Below are 21,701 nucleotides of genomic sequence, written 5' to 3'. Positions count from 1 at the left end.
GTATAAATCGGAGGAGACAGAGTTCCATTTCTAGGACAGCTTTTTTGTAATGACATCGTTAAACATTGCCAAACAACTGGACTCGGGGCAGAATTATTGAGCATCATTTTGGCACCCACCGTTTGGACACTGAGCAGCCGACTCCTCTCCCCCCGTCTGGGAGCTAGAATCTCGAGGCCAAATGATTTGGGCCATTCCATTAGCAGCAGCTGCTGGTGATAAGCACCGTGAGAGTCACCTGTGTAGGGTCAGGCTTATTGCACATCAAGGTTCGGCAGTGTCGGAAGAGAGGGAAGATGCCCAGGAGGGGGCTCTAGGCCACCTGCTGTGTGAGGATCAAAGGGTTGAAAGGTCAGAGGGCGCAGCTCCCTTAACCATATCTGTCTGTGCAATAGCTGTTTCAGATTGTAAATCTTGGCGATTTCATTAAGTCCTCCTGGCTGCTACTGGGGCATTGAAATAATAAAATTTTATATCTGTTGCCTTTCCTGCCTCTGGCAGCCAGGCTGATACATTCTCTGCAAAATGGGGCGTCTTTATGAAAAGCTTTCCTGGAATGATCAGAGCAGCCCTGGTGAAGCTTCACGTTGGGAAGTTGGGGTTCACAGAACCTCATCCTCTGGAATGGTTTAAACGCACGCACGCACAGACCGGTTAGCAGCCTTTGTGATTTATGTAACACCTCTTTTCCGAAAAGCAGGTCACCAAAGTATTACGTATTGCTGAATGCTTAATCTTACACGTAGGAGGAAAGCTTTGCTTTCTCAGTGCTGTATTAAATAGCCCCTGTTCTAATGACTCTGGGGTCCGTCCTCTTGGGCCATCCCGAGCCTCTCTACAGGCATTACTTCCCACTCGGCAGACCATTTGGGTGTTTTTAGAGACGTGTCTCCTGAATATGATTTTCCAAACACTTTTCCTAGATCTTAAAGTTGTTATGGACCTTTAGGGCTCCTTGGCTCTTGGGCAAGACAAATCACAGTAATGGCTGCCCCTTTACTGCCCATATGTTTAAGACCCCCTGTAGTTTGGGGGGGTCTTAACTTGAAAAGTTAAGAGATTTTCACAGTGAAGGTGCCATTTCTGAAATTTAAAGTGTTCCTTTTCACCGGGAGATAAGTTCACTCTGATTAAGTCCGTAATTCTCACTAAGCCATGTTTATGGGGGCAATAAACAATGTTTCAGCGTGCTTGTTAAATTGGGTTTCCAACCTCTCCACTCTTTAAAAATTGACATTTCAAATAAAAGGCAGGTGGAGATGGGAGTCCAGGTTTTCTGTGCCTAGTGATGAATGAATGATGGCAAGTGGCAGTTGTGTGGGAGGAATGAGGCCCTGTTTTATGGGAGGGTGACCCCAAACCATTTTGGGACTAGGGAATCAACGTCCCCTTATACCCCCAGTGAAACTCTTAAATTCAAGTTTCACGGTTTCAAATTGGACGGATGCTGTTTTTGAAATACTGCCAGCCACATTGCACACATTATTTAATTTCACAGCAAGCCTGTGTTCCAATAGTGGTGGCCCCCTTTTACAGATGATGAAATTTGGGCACAGAGAGGTTAAGTGACCCGTCCAAAGTCACATTGCTAAAAATCACAGGACCAGAATCCAAACCCAGTTATTTTATTGTGTGAAGTGGTTTAGTGTATACAAAAGAAGAACATGATACTGGTCCAACTTTTAGGGTCTGTTTGCTGTTAGGTGTCTGGCCTCTGGTAAGTCTATCCACGAAGGTTACAAAATAAATATGTGACCTCGTCACTGTCCGGTCTTTGCTAAGCCAGGAAAGTGGAAGGGGCTGCACAGACAGGAGAAGGAGACCACTGGGCTTTGGGGTCGGACAGCCCCAAGCTCTAGTCCTGGCTCTGTTGTTACCCCAGGGCCTGGTGCAAGAGTTTCAGTTTTCTGTGCTATAAAATGGGAATAATCATGCCAGTTCCATGGGACTGCTCTGAGGATCAGATGAAATAAGGTATCTTAAAATAATAGTGTTTATATTATACTTTATAGATGACAGTAGTAAGCCTTAGTGCAGTATCTGTGGATATAGTAAGGTTGAAACAGTTATTTAAAAATTTTTTTTAATGTTTACTTATTTTTGAGAGAGAGAGAGACAGAGAGTGGGCGGGGGAGGGGCAGAGAGAGAAGGGGAGACACAGAATCCGAAGCAGGCTCTAGGCTCTGAGCTGTCAGCACAGAGCCCGATCTGGGGCTCGAACTCAGGAACTGTGAGATCATGACCTGAGCTGAAGTCGGATGCTTCACCGACTGAGCCACCCAGGCACCCCAAAACAGTTATTTTAAAGGCAGAGTGCTCTCTCTCCCTCCGCCCCTCTCCCCCACCTGGTTTCTCTCTCTCTTTCTAAAATAAATAAAATGGAAAAAATAAAAAATAAATCTAAAAAGAAGAGGCGCCTGGGTGGCTCAGTTACTTGAGCGTCTGACTCTTGATCTGGGCTCAGATCATGATCCCAGGGTCCTGGAATTGAGCCCCGTGTCGGGCTCCACGATGAACATGGAGCTCACTTAAGATTCTCCCCACATACACACACTCCCGCTCCCTCTCCCTGTCCCATGCCCTTCTTCCCCACTCGCCTTCTTGCTCTCTAAAATAAATAAGTTAATGAAAATAAAGGAAAAGTGATAGGGGCAGCATGAAACAGTTGGAGACGTCACTAAACAAGTTTTATTTTCGTTCTCGTGTTTTGAGGGCCCAGCCCCGTATTGTCCACCGTGCTTGGCGCTTAGGCCTTTGAGAAGGCAGTGTGCTGTGGGACAGGAATAATCAGGAAGGTTTTGTGGAAGAGCAGGGCCTCGTGGGACGGAGATGATGACGGCGGCTTTCGGGCCGTCTTCGCATCTCACCCAGTGCTCCACGCTTCGTCTCTCGTTCGTGCTTTGCAACAGGCCTTCCTCGTCTTCTGTTCACAGACGAGGAAGCGGAGTCTCCAGCATAGGGAGGGTGCTTCAGTTGGAGGCAAAACACCACCAGCCCAAGGGCGGACTTGTCCAGTGCGCTGCCGGGAGAACTGGCAGAACCGGGCTCTCACAGAGGCTGCTGGCACCTACCTGCCTTCTAGCTGGCCCTCTGTGAGATACGTGCCCTGCTTAACCTTTAGTCTTCTCGACAGTCCTGAGGCTAAGGACAGTGACTCCCGTGTCACATGGAAGAAAACTGATACCCAGAGAGGTAAAGTGCCGCGCCCGCAGCTACCTGGCTAGTGAGCGAAAGAGCCAGGACACCAACCTTGTGACTTTTTGACCTTGGGCCCTGGACCATCCAGCAGAGGAAATCGAGCAAGTTCCGTGTGAATAGAGATGCTCTCTTCCCCTATACATTGCTATGCCTTTTCTTTTTTCTTTTCTTTTCTTTTCTTTTCTTTTCTTTTCTTTTCTTTTCTTTTCTTTTCTTTTCTCTTTTCTTTCTTTTTCTCTTTCTTTCTTTCTTTCTTTCTTTCTCTCTCTCTCTCTCTCTCTCTCAAATTCTTTAATGTTTATCTTTGAGAGACAGAGCATGAGCGGGGGAGGGGCAGAGAGAGCGGGAGACACAGAATCGGAAGCAGGCTCCAGGCTCCGAGCTGTCAGCACAGAGCCCGACGTGGGGCTCTGACTCACACACCACAAGATCATGACCTGAGCCGAAGTCAGACACTTAACTGACTGAGCCACCCAGGCACCCCGGCTGTGCCTTTTCTTAGGCCATTTGGTTATAGTTTACCTCACCAGTCCTTATCCAGGCCGTCTCGTAGGTAGGCCGAGGGCCTCTTCAGTTCAGAGATCATGCTTTATTATCTCTCTGTCCTTAAAACCTAGCATGGAGTTGACATGAATGACCGACTGACATATGACTGACTGAATGAGTGAATGAATGGGTGAGTGAGTGAATGAATGCCCAGGAGATGTATGGTCAAGAAAGGAAAAATAGTCCACTGGAGAAAAAGCTCTGTGCTGACCCGGGTTGAAAGTCCTTGGACTTGTTAATGAGAGTCAGTGCTTATTACCTTGTGAGGAGTGGATTTGGCCTGACCTGTGAGGGGCTTACACCACTTCCCTCCCCTGTCAAGCTTCTGTTTCTGTTTAAAGCACACTGGGAAATTCCAGCGGTGTTTTCAGGGGTCCTCTGAACTGTCGGGCTTAGATTTTTAATTTTGTGGAGCAGGAAGGAGCAAATCAGTGACTCCTGGCTCCAAAGAAAAACCACTGCGTTTATCAACCGCTTGGCAGTTCAGTGACCTTTGGGGCCTGAGGAAGGGAAGGAAAATGTCACTCTTGCCTCTGTGTATATCTGAGATTTCAGGAGGGAATAAAGAGTTTAGAGTACCTGAAGGTTTGCCTTTCCTCTTCTTGTCCTTTCCACTTTCCCTTTTATTTCTCTTTCCTTTCTTCCTAGGAGGCCACCAGCTCCCATGCTGTTCTTTGTTATGTGCTCATATATATGCGCATGCATTTGAGCACATTTTATATGTGCTGTATAGTGGAAAGAACATTGGCACGTGGAACCCAGATTCAAATCCTTTCTCTGACACACACCACATTGTAAGAACATGGGCAAACCATTTACTCTCTTTAGGCTCAGTTTCTTCATCCATCAAATGGGTATGATATTCTGCAGAAAACCCTCTCCCTGGGGAATTTTAATGGGAGTCTGGGCCAACCATCGAGCTATGAAGGGCTTGATTCTTCTGCTACGTGCTTGACAAACTTCCGCTAAGTTACAGTTGCTCAATATGCTTGTTGGTTGAAACAGTGGCAGAACAATTAGTAAGATGCACTGGGTAACTGGGCGTTGGTGTTCAGCTGGTTGCAGTGTGTTACACCACTGCTTCTAAGCCCTACGACTTTGGACCAGCTACTTTTCCTCCCTGAGCCTCAATTTCCTTCTCTCCACGGGAGTGTCATGAGCATTGCATTGTATGGTACTCAGAAAGGTTTGGGCCGTGGGAGGACCACACCAGCTAACAGCTCTCACGTCGTTGTTGGAAGAGCCCGTATGATGACGGAGGCAGAGCGTGTGCCCCAGTCCCCGGCCCGTGCCGACCCTCTGTCAGCCTAGCTGTGGCTTGGCCCATCAGGCGCATGGTTGGCCTAAGAGGGGACTGCACGAACCCAGCATCGATCACGTAGTATAACATGTGGATTAACACCCTATTAAGATGGAAGAGCCATATTCGCTACCTTCCAAAATTAAAACAGCGGCTGAGCAGTCAGGCTTAAGGGAGACATAGTGTCAGGAGCCATCCCAGTTTGCCTCCCTCCCGGAGGGACAAAGACTAGACTTTCTTGGAGCCAAAGCAGAGCATTTTATGTTCTGATCCGGGAAGATGCTGCGTCATCTTGAAACAAGACGTCCTTGCAGGAAGGACCTTGTCTGGACCTGTCCCCTTTGCTTGGTGCTCTAGTTGCTGGTCTCAGAGGTGCTGCCTCAGCCTTGGGGAGAGGCGACTAGGCTTGCAGACCTCAGAGGTCACGGCAGCAGGGATTAGGCCTGCCTGTGGTCAAGGCCAGTGCCCGGGTCAGATGGGAACATGGACATGGTGTTGCCAAACAAATATTTCTTTTTTTTTTTTTTTCTGGTTATTTAATCTTCTCACAACGCTAAGTATGTGGTGATAACCACATTTTATAAACGAAGAACCTGAGGTTCAACGAGATTTAAATTCCCTGCCCTGGGTCCCATTTGCAGTAATTAAAGAAGATAAAACCCAAAGCCCAGTCCACATGACTCCTGCTTCTTCCACTTGGTCCTGCTGCTCCCCCAAACCGAGCTGTCACAGGACCACGGGGGTCTCTCGGAAGGTACACAGATAACGTTGCTGCTTCGATCCTCGTGGGGAAGCAACAGGACAGATTGAAGAAGTAACATGTACCCTGGAGGTGTCGACTTTTACAGATAGATTTTCTTTTTTTAATTTTTTAAGAAACGTTTATTTATTTTGAGAGAGAGAAAGTGTGAGTAGGGGAGGGGTAGAGAGAGAGGGAGAGCGAGAATCCCAAGCAGGCTCCGTGCTGTCAGCGCAGAGCCCCACGCACGGCCTGATCCCACGAGCCAGGAGATCATGGCCTGAGCTGAAATCCAGAGTCAGACGCTCAACCTACTGAGCCACCCAGGCGCCCCTACGGATAGATTTTTCCTACAGTGAAATACATTCTAGAGTGAATCCTTTTTATCAAAATAATTACTGTTACTTTGTTTTTCATAATAATAATAAACACCCAGTGTTTATTATATACCAAACATTATCCTAAGTACTTATACGTGTTTTAACTCATTTAATCACCATAACAGTCCAGTGAAGTCCATGTTATTTGCTTTTTGTCTACATACTATTGAAATATGAAATTGATAGGGCAAAGTACACTCATCCAAAGTGCACAGCGAGATTTGTGTTTACAAGGCAGGTACACCCGTGTGACCACCACCAGATTGAGAAACAACGTTACCAATCCCCCAGAGGCTCCTCTTGTGTCCTCTTGTAGTCATTCTCCCTCTGACCCAAAGGTAACCATTATTCCCGGTGTCCTGTTTGAATCGCATTGAACAGATGAGTAAACTGAGGCACAGGGAGCTTAAGGGGTTTGCACGCGGTAGCACAGCTGTAACTGGCAGAGTTGGGAATTCAGACTGAGGCAGACGCTCCAGAGAATGTGCTCATATCCCTGAGACCAAGCCAGGAAAAGAACACTAGATTGGTGGTGGTTTGAATTGTAATAGCACAAAATCATCAGAGTGAAATCTTACTAGCTTCTGCCTTTGGTCTGAAAATCAATTTACATTCTTACAGTCTTGGGGCACCTGGGTGGCTCCGTTGGCTGAGCGTCCGACTCTTGATCACGGCGCAGGTCATGATCTCACAGTTGGTGAGCTCGAGCCCCACACGGGGCTCTGTGCTGACAGCACAGGGACTGCTTGGGATTTCTCTCACCCTCTGTCTCTGCTCCTCCTCAGCTTGCTCTCTCTCTGTCTCTCAAAAAATAAATATATAAACATGCTTTAAAAAATTAAATTCTTACAGTCTTGGAGCTCTAATCCATTTTATTGGCATAACTTTGAAATTGCAAGGATGGAAACTCACTTCTGTTCCTCCCCCACCCCCCATGTATTGCTCACCCACTGCAGTCAGGTGCTGTGTTAATTCTTTACACACGTTATCTCACTTAACCCTCACAGGTCGTCTGTGCGGTAGGTAGCATTCCCATCTTAAAGATAAGAACACTGAGGCTCAGAGGTAAAGAGCTTGCTGGAGGTTACACAGTCACAGAGACAAGGCTTGAATCTGACCGTCTCATTCCGGAGCCCATGGTTTTAACCACCGTGTTAACTCCTATCTTACTTCCTGTGTCAACTATGAGTTAATTCTACACTAATTAATCATGATAATTTCACATAATTATTGTCATTGCCATCATTATTCTTATTCCCCTCTCACTTCCTTGAGCAAATTCCGTTTTGCCTACTTTGGGCTTACGTTGTCCATTTGGGCTTTACACTGACATCTGCTTCCAGGCGTGCCTCCCAGCAGAGTGGGTCCAGCCACAGTATTAGTTTATTCTCCGGTTCACGAGCATTTGCCCTGCGTCAGGCACCGTGCTGGGCACTGGAGAGGCAGAGACATATATGCCCCGGCTCTGCCCTGGCGATGGTCCTACTGGAAGGACAAGAATAAAAATGCACTGCATGCTGGCTCAGTGACTCCATGCATGCTGGCTCGCTGACCTCCACCCTAGATAGGGAGCCAGCCCAACGCTCAGCTGAAGAGGCTGAGTGGAGCTGGGCCCCTGCTCCTCAATGTCTAGGACCAGCTTTCTTCCACATCCTGCTCCTAGCTTCCTCAGCCAGGGAAGTATCACATTCTCCTGACCACTCTTTGAATCCCCTGGATTACACTGCCAGTGCAAACCCTTGCTTTTCATCTTACAGGCTTCTTCTGGGTCCTAACTTTTGTCACTAGTTGTCCAATCCCTTCCTTGGACAGGCAGGATCATCCCCATCTGTGGGGGGTATTGGTGTGGTTTGAACTAGTGTCACTACTTCCTATGTTAGGGGAGGAAATCCATTGTTTTCAGACCACCAGTTTTAGAAAGTGAGGCTCAATAAAGTCTTGGTTGCAGGGGAAACACCAAAGGTAGAGTGTTTCTCAAATAGATTCCACTTTAATGTAGAGAAGTATACTAGAATCTCTAGGGGCATTGGATTTTTATGTTTATCCTAAGAGGTCATGAGTGGAAAAGCAAAGTTAAAAAAAAAAAAAAAATTCCTGAGCTAGACAAAAGAAAAGAAGGAACAGGGAGCCAAACTCAGCTGCAAATCTGAATGTAGCAGGGACAAATGACCTTGTCAGATGGCATTCATTCACCATTCGTGCATTATTAATTTTTTGTCGTCTTTTCTGATTTTATTCTGTGTTCTGGACATAGTACTAATGTTTTTATCAATTTCATTGGGTTACAGTTTATGTGCAGACCATCTATTTAAAGCATACAATTTAATGAATTTTGACAGTTTCATACATTTGTGAAATCATCACCACCACAGTAAAGATATAGAATATTCCCACCACCCTCAAAAGATTGTTGTTGTTGTTGTTGTTTTAAAGATTTTATTTTTAAGTAAACTCTGTACCCAACATGGGGATTGAACTCACAACCCTGAGATCAAGAGTCGCGTGCTCTTCCGGCTGGGCCAGCCAGGTGCCCCAAGTGATTGTTCGTTTTTATTTAACAAAATAAAGCTCACTTATCTTGAGCTTCTCGTGTGCCAGGTGCCACTGTACCACTTTTAAAATGTTGGGGCGCCTGGGTGGCTCAGTCGGTTAAGCGTCCGACTTCGGCTCAGGTCACGATCTCGCGGTCCGTGGGTTCGAGCCCCGCGTCGGGCTCTGTGCTGACAGCTCAGAGCCTGGAGCCTGTTTCAGATTCTGTGTCTCTCTCTCTGCCCCTCCCCCGTTCATGCTCTGTCTCTCTCTGTCTCAAAAATAAGTAAACGTTAAAAAAAAAAATGTTAACCCGTTTAATCCTTACCACATTCTTATGAGGGAGGCACTGTTGTCACCTGCAGTATATAGAGGATGGCACAGGGGGCACAGAGAGAGTGAAATGCCCACATTTGTACAGCTGGTGAGTGTTAAAGCTGGGTTAGAACTCACAGACTGGCTTCCAGATCCTGTGTTCACCTCTTGCCTCTGGTGCCTTCCGTTCTTTCATTCATTCATTCATTCATTCGTTCGTTCGTTCAGGAATTGCCTCCTGTGGGCCAAGTGCTGGAGTAGGAGCTGACAGTGTAGAGTTCTCTGTCTTATTACCCTAAGAAGCCCGTGGACTAGGGGAGGAATTGAATACTTCTATAAATAACTCTAGGTTGGCATATTATTCTGGTTGTAGGAATGACCTCAGGGCAGCACAGGGAAAGGCAAACTTACTGCCAGCCCGGGCCCTCTGCAGTGAGGCTGGCCAGGCTTTGCTGAGTTCTCAGGAACCATCAAAGGAAAGGGAACAGACGGGCAGGAGAGCCACTGTTTGATGAATGCCTGTTCGGGTGTCCCTGGAATCCTGCCGACTCTTCCACGTACATTCGCTTATCCAATCCTCCCAGCAGTTCTGTGAGGGGGTACTATCTTGATCCCCATTTCACAGATGAAAACCTGGAGGATTTTGGAGGTTGAGTGAATTGCCTTAAGGCAGCCCTGGAGGTGGGGGGCAATCCTTAAGTGAAGCCTGTGTGTTAGAACCCAACCTCTCTGCTGCCCCCACCACCTCCCGACTATGATGTTCCCCTCCCCTGTCCTGAAAGGCCGGGGTCAGGCTGAGTCTGTCTGTGACAAAGCATAAAGAGAAAGACATTTTTGATTAACAATATTTATGGGAGGATGCCATTTTTGTGTGTTTCTCTGTGCAAGAAATGCCATTTGGAAAGTCGGTGTGCATGTCAGTATTTTTTTTTTTTTTCATTCTGAGAAAAAGCCTATAGAGTCTGGTGGGGGGAGGGTTTGCAGCTGGCAGGAGCTTTGGCATATGTTGTAACTAAAAAGAGAGGGAACGTGTTGGTGGGACAAGCTACCGGAGAGCTGTCTCGGTGTGCCGCGGTACTCGTAAGTGTTTTAATTGGGTAGGGTTTTTGGAGGACTATTTTGACATCTGCTCGTGTCTTTGCTGATTTTTCTTCACTTAGAGTAGGAAACACAAGCTGTGGATAAAATGACTTTAAAATAATTGGAAGTAAAGATATCTCCCTCAAAGTCGAATTTGAGAGGGACACTTTTTAAGAAGTGGAAAGGAAATTCCACTTCTAGGAACCTGTCCTAAAGCCCAAGGCGTTATGCCTACAAATTTCATGACAATATCATATATAAAAATTACTTAAAAACCGGTGGTAACGGCCAACGGGAGGGGCTTGGTCGAGTTTGTTTCCACGAAGTGGAACATTTTGTAGCAATTAGCAGTGATCTTTACAAAGTTTTTAATGAAGTGGAGCATTCATATATTGTAATGAGAGAGAATCGGGAAGAAATATTAAGAACTATTTTAACTATATTTTTAAAAGTAGGGATTGAGATGAAAGGATATGGAAGGAGACATCAAAACACGATCTCCAAATGGAGGGATGAGCATCACTATACTTTCCTTTTTTGAAATTTTTTGTCTGTCCTTTTTTTTTTTTTTTGAACAGACCCATGTGATTTTTATGATACAAAAGGCAAGTGTTTTTTTGTGTGTGTAAGAGAAAGCTCGGCCCTGAGAGGATCCATATAGCTTCATGCCCTACAGGTACTCGTTCTGAGGTCTGAGCAATTGGATTTGGGACGTCTTCAGAAATAGCGAGGCTTTCGAGTCAGAGCGGGTTCAAAAGTCAGCTCTGCCACTCACCAGCCGTGTGATTTGGGGCGGTTTATTTGACGTCTCCAAGCCTTATTTTCTCATCCCTACCACGGAGATGGTAGTATCTGCCTCCTGGCGTGGTCGGGATTCAGTGAGATTCAGTGAGCAGGCTCCCAGTAATGGTCTAGCTTCCTCCTCCACCAGCTCTTCCCACCCCCACCCCAGTTTGAAGGGTTTTGTGGGGTTGGTTTTGTGTGTGTGTGTGTTGACGAGGGAGGGTTTGGCCTTTCTTCATTGCTCTTGTTTCCTTGAGCCTTTCAGGGATAAGGCACCATCCGGCTGAGCTGGCCTCCGATTCTTTCCTTGGGAACACTGAGCTTCAGGAAGGCCCTTGAGTCTACGCCAGCCTCTTTGGAAGAGGCCTTGTTGCCAGGAGGGCAGCTTTGTCCTGTAAGAGGAAACTGTGCCGACCCAGCTCCTTGCCTGGAGCCTGGTGCTTGGGCATTTTGGTTACTAAGGGGACCCTGGCCTGCTAAGTCAGAAAAAAGGGCCAGGTTTTTTCCTCTTCTTCAGCCTGCTGCCATTGTTGAAAAAGTAAACACTCCACACAGCTTAACCGGCAGGCCCTCCAGTCAGGAGTGGGAAGAAATCAAAAGCCTGTTCCAGCCCAGGCCGCGGAGAGCCCACAAGGGCTGGTCTGTGCTGCTGGGGCCCCTCTGGGAACACAGAAACAACGCCCAATTCTGGTCCAGAATCAACATCCCTCTTGCTGGGCCTTTCAGCCCCTGAGGCTTCTCTCCAGTGGCCAAGCCCCCTGCCCCCTTCTGTTTGGGACTCTTTTAGAAGGTCAGATGAGACAGAAGAGGCAGTTCTGGGGTGCAGTGGCCCTCAGCGCAGTCCTCCAGGCCTGGAGTCCCCTGCTGAGTTTTGGGGTTCCTTGTGGCCTCTTCTCCAGTTCCATTTCTGGTGTTTCAGCTTTTGAGGTGAGAGCCCATTAGCCTCCAAGAAGGGACCAGACGGTTTTTGCCCTTAGGCCATTGGCACTACGGCTTTCAGACTTGCTGTAGCAGATGTGTGAATTATGAAAGTAATAATAACAAGCACTATTTATAAATCCTGTGTGCCTGGCACCGTGCACGTATTACCTCTACTCCCTCACAGCAGCCCGGGGGGCAGAGGTTAGAGGATGGTGGTCACAGTCGTTGGACCAGTTTTACGGATGAGGTAGCCAAACTATAGCCACATAATCCGGGGCGAGCCACTTCACCTCTCTGAGCCTCAGTTTCTCATTCCTGCAAACGGGAATGGTGATACTTTGCCTCCAGCTACGTTGTTGACAATGAAAGAATGTGTGTGAGCTCCACGGGTGATATGAGTGAAAGAGATTGTTGTTGAGGCTATTTCTGTAACTTCCTGCCAGCACACTGCTAGGTCTTAAAGTTTTTGGACTGAAAAATGAGGTGGCAGTGGAGCCCCGGACAGTTCACCAGGAATCTTAACGTTCTCATCTGAAAAATGGGGGTTGTGCTTTATGAAACCCTGGTGATTTGTATTATTATCAAGGCTGTTTGCTGCCAAGTTTTTACTCTGTAAAAGTTTTAGTCTGTAATTAATGTTTGGAGGGGAGAATAAACTTGTAAGTAGGCAGGGAATCTTGTCTCTCCTCTGCGGTTCTTAGCCCATAGTGAGCACTTAGGAAATGTTGACGAATGGATTGAAAGGCTTGCGGGCTAGCCCCTGGTGGTGTGGAAAACTCAACAGCAAAAGGAGTTTGAGGCTCTTAGGTGTGTTAAGTGGAAGGGTTCCCGGACTCTGCCACCTGGGACCATTTTTCAACCCTAGGAGGCTTCTGACCAGCTCAGCTCCACCCTCCTGCTGGGAGGAATCTCAAAACGTTTACTTAGGTACCAGGCTATGTCCTAGAGACTGGGGTTTAGCAGCCATCGGGATGGTCCAGGCCCATCACTAGGCTGTGCGGTTCTCTTCGATGAATTAAGAAAAGGCGTCTATCTCTTCTCTTCCACGGCCACCACCCCTGACCCAGACACACGGCTTAGCCGATTTCAGCCCCAGGTGGCTGGTGGGACGTCCCTGGGCAGTACATACCTGCACGGTTATATTCAGTGCCTCAGAGAGTAGCTAATAAATTGATCGCTTATATATGTAAGGTGACTGTATGTCCCGTTGGATGTCTTCTGCCCTAGCATAATATGCCCTCTTTCATACCAACAAGCGTTCCAGTTTTGACCACAAATGATAAGGTCTTCCTAATTAACTGGGGCCAAGTGAGATAAAGACACAGTTGTGAAGTTCTAGACTCTAAAGGAATGAGCTTTGATATTGGACAGGAGAAGAGGGTTGAATGAGATTGGGAGCAGTGGGTAGGCGGGAGAAAAATGGAGGAGGATTCTAGCAGTGGGTGAATAGTGTGATTAAAAATTAAAAGCTCAAGCTACACATAATCTTGTACTTCTGGAGACTGTGGAGAGCTGCTCCCAGAGGGTGGGCCTTTCCTTTCTCCATATTTTACCTATCCCTTCTTCCCCGCACAAACATGCGCACCTAATAAGCACATCTCCCTTATCTTTTCCATGACTGCGCCAGTAGAGTAATGGCTCATGGCCAGAGCCTCTGAGCCTTGACTGACTTGCTGGGTTTCTGTGGAAAATGGGACCCAACTGAAAGCGTGACCTCCCTACTCCGTGTTTAAGGGAAATGTTGACATGGTAACACCAGTCCATCTACCATATTCCATCCCAAGAATGGTAAGATCCAAAAGAGAGATGGGCAAGTGGCTTTTGGTAAGTGAGTGGGGACAGATTGAAGGGTGTCATTTGGGCTTAGCGGTACATCAGAATTCCTGCAGCCAGAGGTTTAGACTATAGCTCCTAGTGTTAAAAAAAGAAAAGAAAAGATAAGAAAAAAAGTTGAGGTGTAAAGATCTCTCTTCCTAACCATGTGACCTGAGCATATTAACTTAGTCATCTTCATTCTTGTGAAACCCTTTCCCCTGCTGGGACTTGGGGGGGAATGTAGAGCCCCCAGAGTTTTTGTGACAGTTAAAAGGCCTAAGAGATGTGACCCACCTAGCATTGGGCCTGCCACAAAATGAGCCTTTGGCAAATGTCACTGTTCTTCCTTATTCCGCTTCCCCGGAGAGGGCCAGTGGAAATATCCGTGTCCTCATGGTGCTTCAATTATTTTTCTTTCGGAATTTTTTTATTTGCAGAAAGTCAGAAACATGGCCCTGGATGATGTCGTGATCCTCAACGTGGACACCAACACCCTGGAAACTCCCTTTGATGACCTCCAGAGCCTCCCAAATGATGTGGTGGGTAATGAGCTCTTGAGGTCTGACTCCTGTGAGTTCGGGCAGTGGACATGAACATGACTTTCGAGAACGGAAAGGAGGGGAGACGGTCGTGGTTTTCCTCTGGCCTAAGAACTACAGTTTGTTTCTCTGCTGCGTCTGCCACCTTTGTCTCAGTGAAGGAAAGTTGGAGGGTGGTTCATTTTGTTTAGTTGCTTTGCTCTCACAACGTGCATCTGGGGGGCTGTGTAGTGATCCCAGCGTCTAGTCAGCTCCTCTTTGTGTGGGAGCCTCGGGGACTTGCGTCCCCTCTCCAGCATATTGCCGCATCCCGAGGACAGCACAGCTTCCCCTGAGCAACTCCGGAGGGCTTTCTGTGTGAGCGATATGGGACACTTCAGGTCTGTATGTCTTTCCTGGACCATCATCAAGCAGCCATTTTCCCAGGTAGCAAGATATCTGCTGACAGTGCTCTGAATGTGGCTCTCTGTCCCATAAATCTTAAATACCTAACGTCTAGACAGATAGTGGGCTCTCTTTAGCAAAAGCAACCGGCTGCCACATTTGCCACGCCGACACCTGACCACCTACCTGTCTCAACGTTGCTACTCAGGCTGCCTCATGGGCAGCTGTGCGAAGCAGACCCAATCTCCCCCATCGTCCACAGGAATGAGGAGGACTGGGGCTCACGGGGAAATAGGGTTTTGATGTTTCTGGTGTGACCTCCATGGCTCTGTCTGCTGGAGGATCTATAAAGTTATTCTGACTTCCTGGCTGAAGGGGGTAGATGTTCCCGGCCCCATGTGCTGACGTGGGATCTGGTCTGTGCTGCTGGGTTTGTGTCGTGGGAAGTGGAGCTCCATTCCTGCCGGAGGTCCCCGTGGCACTTTGGGGTTAGCTGTCTGGAAGAGATGCTGCTGTTTGTTGATGAACAACTTGCAACATGGTTTCAAACTCCTCTACTCTTAACTCAGTGTAAGATTTGGGGAAGTCATTTGTGCTACATAAAGATGTTCTGGGGCACCTGGGTGGCTCAGTCAGTTGAGCGTCTGGCTCTTGATTTTGGCTCAGGTCATGATTCCGGGGTCACAGGATTGAGCCCTGTGTCCAGCTCTGCGCTGTGCGTGGAGCCTGCTGAAGAGTCTGTCTTCCCCACCTCCCGCCCCCACTCTGCTCCACTCCCCTGCTCTTGTGCGTGCGTGCGTGCTCTCTCTCTCTCTCTCTCAAATAAAATTTAAAAAACCCACAAAATTTAAAGATGTTCCATTTGTAGTCTAATTAAACAATGGCTACCCTTCATTGACTTCCTATGTGCTAAACTCTATGCTAAGAGCTCGTACTGACCCCTCATTTCCTCTTCACACTGCCCTGAGGAAGGCATTTTCCTTATTCCTGCTTCGTGCCCAGAGCTAGAAAGAGGAGGAGCCAGGAAGTGAACCCAACTCTGTCTCTCCTGAGAGCTGCCAAGCCCCACATCCTCTCTAGGGGCCGTCTGCATTCAGGGATCACATGCAGTTAGCATTATAGCCCAGTGGAGTAGGTGTTCTCTCCTTTACATAGGGCAGATGAACCTCAGAGAGCACATGCCCTGCTATAGGTCATATGACTGGCTGGGGCAGAGCTGAGATTGGACGGCACCAAAGCCCACACTGCCTCCTCTCCTTATACCCTGCCCCCGCCCCCTTCTGAGGCAAACAGATGGCAGAAGCAGGAAAAAGGAAAGGACCAGACACCATGAGGCTCTACCTATTTGTGTCAGGACAAGGTATGGGCTTGGGATCTCAGGGCCTCCTGACCATAGTTTGAATCATTGGTCCAAAGAATATGTGGCTTCCACCCTGGTTCCTTCCTAGGGAAAAGCTTTCCCCTTAATCCATGGGTGCCATAGGTATGGACCTGGCAGTTCCTGAGTGAATTTTGTAAGTGAGCCTGAGGTATCAGATGCTAGGAATGGCCAGGGGCCTGGGGCAGCCCAGAATGACTGGCTGATAGCTAGGAAACAGTGAGGTAGACTGGTCCCATCTGCTGTGTGCTGGCCCAGTGCTGGGCATCAAACAGCAAAGATGAAATAGATCTAGTCCTTTCCTTCAAAGAGGAAAGTAGGGGAAACAGATATGTTAAAAAAAAAAAATATATATATATATATATATATAAACATATATATATAAACATATATATAAACATATATATAAACATATATATAAACATATATATATATATATATATATATATATATATATATATATATATATATCTATCTATCTCACGATGTAGCATAATAGGGGTCACAAGGGAAATAGGAATCAGGCACAGAAGGGTCCAGGGATGACAAAATTTGGGAGACGGAAATAGAGGCTTCCTGAAGATGGCACATTCCAAGATGCTTTTTAAATGATCGTCGCAGTGGTCTCGGGGAACCAAAGGAATGTAGGCAAGTTATTTTTTTCTCTCTGAGCTCAGGCTCCCGTGTTGGAAGGAGGAGTGTGAGCCCTGTAGTTAGGATTGCTGTAGCAAATAAACAAGATGGTTATGTTCCTCAAATGCTTAGAACAGTGCTCACGTATTGTTAGTGTTCAATAAATGGTACCTGCATTTGTTTTTCATAAAATTGTTGTTAATCATTGCAGCCAGAGTTGGAGGACAGTTAGGTTCCCTAAAAGTCCTCTGCCTACACAAAAACGAGGTCTGTGGCAGGGTTGAGAACGTTCTACAACAGTATTCAGCATGGGGCTCCAGAGCCATGAAAGACTCCAAATAATGGATAGGGAATGTGGTCCGTAAGGCAATTGTGTTTCCGGGGAATGCATAGGTTTGATCCCATAAGGCTGTGTGAACTGTCACATCCTTGAGAGAAGAAACCACATGCTGTGCATCTTCGTGTCCCTTGCCTTCAGCACAGAGCCGGGACTTGCAGGGCACCGCCATGTCCACAGCTGACCTCACAATTTCCCCTTTGGTTGGAGGTGCTTGTTTGTGGCATCTGACAGATTCTGCTTCTTCAGCCGTTTGTCAAATTCTCTTCTCCCGTTCTCCCTCCACCACCTAATCCAGGCTCTTCGTTTTCTCCCCACACCATTAACCACCAGCCCGTGAACTTGCTCCTCTGACTCCAGCCTGTCCTCCTCTTGCACCAGAGCAGCCTTTCCAAAAATAAATTTAACTGCATTTCCCTCTTAAAACTACTCCATTAATGAACATAATTAAAAAACAGAAACAAACAAGCGAAAAACAAAACGAAACAAAAACCCATTACCTCTCAGTGCCTATAGCTTAGAGGCGAATTCCTTTTGTTGGCTTTGAAATCAGACAGACGCGTCTTTCATTCCTGGCTTCTCCACGTACTAACCGTGTGATCTTGATCAAAATTACTTAGGCTCTCTGAGCCTTAGTTTCCTCATAGGTTGTTGTGGGAATTGAAGGTAATGTATATAATATATGTAAAACATACATCCTATGAGTGTGATAGATGGTAGTTAGTGATGATGATTATGGATGATGATTTATGGATATTTACGATGAGCATGGCATTCAGGGTCCTCTTTCATATTCTGACTCTCCTGGGTGTTTTTCTGATAGCTTTAGCTCTCTCCCCTCCCAGCTCCAAACTCCATACATAATTGGAACTGTTACTAGTTCTGCAAACCTTGCATGTTATTTTATAACTTCAAACTTTGCATATAGTCCCCCACCCCCCGCCCCCAATGTCCTGCCCCACCCGCCAATCTCCTACTCAATCTTCAAGACTTACTCTAAATGTAAAACTATAAAAATCTTCCCTGGAGCACTTGACTGGCTCAGTTGGTAGAGCATGTGACTCTTAATCTCAGGGTCGTGAGTTCAAGCCCCACATGGGATGTGGAGCCTACTTAAATAAATAAAGAAGTAAGTAAGTAAGTAAGTAAGTAAATAAATAAATAAATAAATAAATAAAACCTTTCGTCACCTCTACAGGTCATTTCACTATATCTTTCTCTTTGTGTTCACAGCCCCTTGTATAATTGTGTAATTATACTTGTGTAATTATACGTCTCACCCAACAGTATAATTGAGTATATACTTCTGGCTTTTCCTGTGAATTGTGACTTCTTTAAAGGCAGGAGTCAGGTTTTATTCATCTTTGTTTCCCAGAGATGCAGCAGCCACTGAATAGATAGGTAGAAGGGCAGAAGGGACACATGGATTGGGTTATTTTGGTAGATGAAATCTTGCAAAATGTGGCACCCGTGCTGGAAATTTTACTAAAGGAGGCCTCTGTCCCGCTTCTAGCCATGATGGAATAATTGGAACTGGCTTTATCCTCCCACCATTAACAACTACAACTCTGGACAATTTTAAAAAACAGTGGTTTTCACATGTTAGACAACAGGCCGTGCAGGACTTCGATTCCTGAGAGAAAGGAAGCAAGTGAGGTGAGGCCTGCCATTCCCCTGGCTTTTTGCCTTGAGGCATTTCTGGACCATGGTGCCAGGAGGGGATCCCCAGCAAAGCACACCAGTTTTGCTGAGTCGAGGGGTCAGAAAGCTGAGGAGCTTAAGGGCGAGATGGTTTAAATTTGTGGGTCAGAGTACCGGACTGGAAGAAGGCGCTCATCACAAGAGCTCCAGAAATCTGACTCAAGTCCTCTTGACTAATGTGCTAAAGACTGACCTGCCCCTGTGTAGGGTGGAGCTCACATAGACTCTCGCTCACACAAGCTCTGACCAGCCAGAGTAAGATCTTGCTGTTCAATGAGGACAGTCGTTAGAGACTGCCGGAGACCATGCCTTGGTAGGACTCTAAGTTCGCTCTAGAGTAAGGATTCTTTTAGCCTGGCCCTAACCAAGGTTAAAAGCAAACCTTGAGAAGCATAATCTCTCTTGTTTAATCTGAATACCAGTTACGTGGGCAGGAATTCATTCATCAAGCTGAACACCAATGTTATGTGTGTGTTGTATATTTAAACTTCAGTAAAAGTTTTAAAACTATTTCTTTAAAAAGAAAAGGCCTTGAAAGGTTCAACCTCATATGCAAGGAATTTAACTTCCCATCAAAATAAACTATAACTCTCTTTAAAAGAAGACAGTAGGGGCACCTGGCTGACTCAGTCACTGGAGCATCCACTCTTGATCTCAGGTTTGTGAGTTCAGACTCTATGTTGGGTGTAGAGATTACTTTAAAGACAAAAAAGCCAATAAAATCCATATACAACAATGTAACATTCACAGTATCTGGCAACCTATTTTAAATATATGAGAAGTGTTGAGATCAGAAGAAATGTAGCCCATAACAAAGAGAAAAATCAGTAAAGAAACAAGCTCAGAAATGGTGGAATTAGACAAAGGTCTTGAGATGTAAAGGATTATAAATCAATATGCTTGTGAATTTAAAGGAAGACCTGAACTATTTGAGAAGAGAAATAGAAAATATAAAAAGAATGAAAAGGAACTTGTAGAGGTGAAAAACAGAATACCTGGAATGAAAATTTCATTGATAGGATTAAGAGGATATTAGACACCACAGCATAAAAGATCAATGAACTTAAAAACATAGGAATAAAAACTACCCACTGTGAGGCAGAGAAAGGGAAAACACTGGAAAAGATTAATAGACCCTCTAGGACCCATAGCACAGTATTAAGAGGATTAAAATGCTTATCATCCTAGAAGGAGAGGAAGGTGGGGAAAGACAGAAGAAAAAATATTTAAAGAAATTATAGCATTTTTCTTTACTTTTGATGAACATTGTAAATTCAGAGTTCCAAGAAGCTCAAGGAACCTCAAGCATAGTAGATCCACACAAAACCAGAGCCCAGAATGATAATTACTCAGAACCACTGATAAAAACAAAGGCTTAACATTAGCTGGAGAAAGAAGACACATTACGTAAAAGGAAGAAGTAATGACTGAAGACTACTTATAAGAAACTACATAAGCCAGAAGGTAATGGAATGACATTTTTAAAGTAATGAAGGGAAATTTTTCAACCTAGAAATCTATATCCTTCAACAGGATGAAAATATCCTGCAAAATTGAAGACAAAATTTAAGACCTTTTCAGATGAAAAAAGTGAGAGAAAAATCACTGTCAGCAAACACTACGAGAAATATTAAAGGAAGTTCTTCAGATAAAAGAAAAGTGAAACCATTGAGAAACTTCAACAATAAAGGAGGGAAGAGTGCCAGAAATAGTTAATATGTGGGTAAATGTAAGAGACTTCTTTCGTCATTTTTTGTATCCAAAAAAAATTTTTTTTGACGTTTATTCTTTTTTTTTTTTAATTTTTTTTTTTTAACGTTTATTTATTTTTGGGACAGAGAGAGACAGAGCATGAATGGGGAAGGGGGAGAGAGAGAGGGAGACACAGAATCGGAAGCAGGCTCCAGGCTCTGAGCCATCAGCCCAGAGCCCGACGCGGGGCTCGAACTCACGAACCGCGAGATCGTGACCTGAGCCGAAGTCGGACACTCAACCGACTGAGCCACCCAGGCGCCCCACGTTTATTCATTTTTGAGAGACAGAATGCAAGCAGGGGCGGTGAAAAGAGAGAGGGAGACACGGAATCCGAAGCAGGCTCCAGGCTCTGAGGTGTCAGCACAGAGCCCGACGTGGGGGCTCGAACCCACAGACCGCGAGATCACGACCTGAGCCGAAGTCGGACGCTTAACCAACTGAGCCACCTAAGTGTCCCTAGACTTCTTTCTTCATTTTTAATTTCTATAAATGATAACTTGAGTATTTAAATTAAAAAATACTAACGTATTGTGTGTTGTAACATGGGTAGAAGTGAAATGAAATGTATGGCAGCGGTAACAACAGAGGACAGTGTGTAGGTGGAGAAAGGAAGCATACAGTTTTCAGATTCTTAAATTCTATGTAAAATGGTATGACATTGTTTGAAGGTAGACTCTTCAGTTAAAGATGTATACCGTAAACCTTAGAGGAGCCGCTAAGGGGGAAAACAAGATGTACAGCCAATAAGCCAATATTGAAGATCCAAACCATTTAGAGGGAGGGGGAAGGATGATGGAACCAAACACAGAGGGAACAAGTAGAAAAGTTAGCAAGATGAGAGATTGACCCACTATATTGATTATTGCATTAAATGTACATTGTCTAAATATTCCAATTAAAGGAGAGTAATTATATAAATAATCAAGACCCAATGGGATGCTGTCCACAAGAATTTCATCTCAAAGAGTCAGCCAGATGAAAAGTAAAAGCATGGGAAAGGTACACCATGCAAATACCAGCCAATAGAGAGTTGGTGGGAGATGAGAGGCAAATGTTGCTCATAGAAGAGTTCCAAATATCTGTAGATACTGTCCTCTCAGGAGAAGGAGCTTAATCGTCCCCACCCCACCCCACCCCACCCCACCCCACCCCCTGCAACACACATACACTTGAGTGGGGGCTGGACTTACTTCCAAGAAACAGAGTCTGTAAAGGGAGAAAGTGTAACTTGAATGGACAGATGTCAAGCACTTCTTCAAGTGATCAAGTTTAATGTCACCAGTGATGTTGTGTGAAGATTATGTAACCTTGATATGATGAGAAGGATACATGACCTCTCAGGCATTCTTTCCAAAAACCCAAATAATG

At 45.8% G+C, this 21,701-nt stretch overlaps 1 protein-coding gene across 5 annotated transcripts in view; it reads left to right on the top strand.

Annotated features, from left to right (window-relative positions):
* The window catches only part of DENND1A (DENN domain containing 1A), a 509,265-nt gene that overhangs the window by 315,503 nt on the left and 172,061 nt on the right, over positions 1 to 21,701 (top strand). For all 5 annotated transcript variants that reach the window (XM_042963736.1, XM_042963734.1, XM_042963735.1 and 2 more), the window contains one exon: positions 14,044 to 14,145. In XM_042963736.1, the coding sequence (XP_042819670.1) occupies positions 14,044 to 14,145 (102 nt within the window). The remainder of the gene's footprint in view (positions 1 to 14,043; positions 14,146 to 21,701) is intronic.

Source organism: Panthera tigris, chromosome D4 (assembly GCF_018350195.1).
Source record: "Panthera tigris isolate Pti1 chromosome D4, P.tigris_Pti1_mat1.1, whole genome shotgun sequence".
Classification (NCBI taxonomy): Eukaryota; Metazoa; Chordata; class Mammalia; order Carnivora; family Felidae; genus Panthera; species Panthera tigris.
The sequence above is the reverse complement of the archived record's forward strand: the minus strand, read 5'-3'. Positions and strand labels throughout refer to the sequence as shown.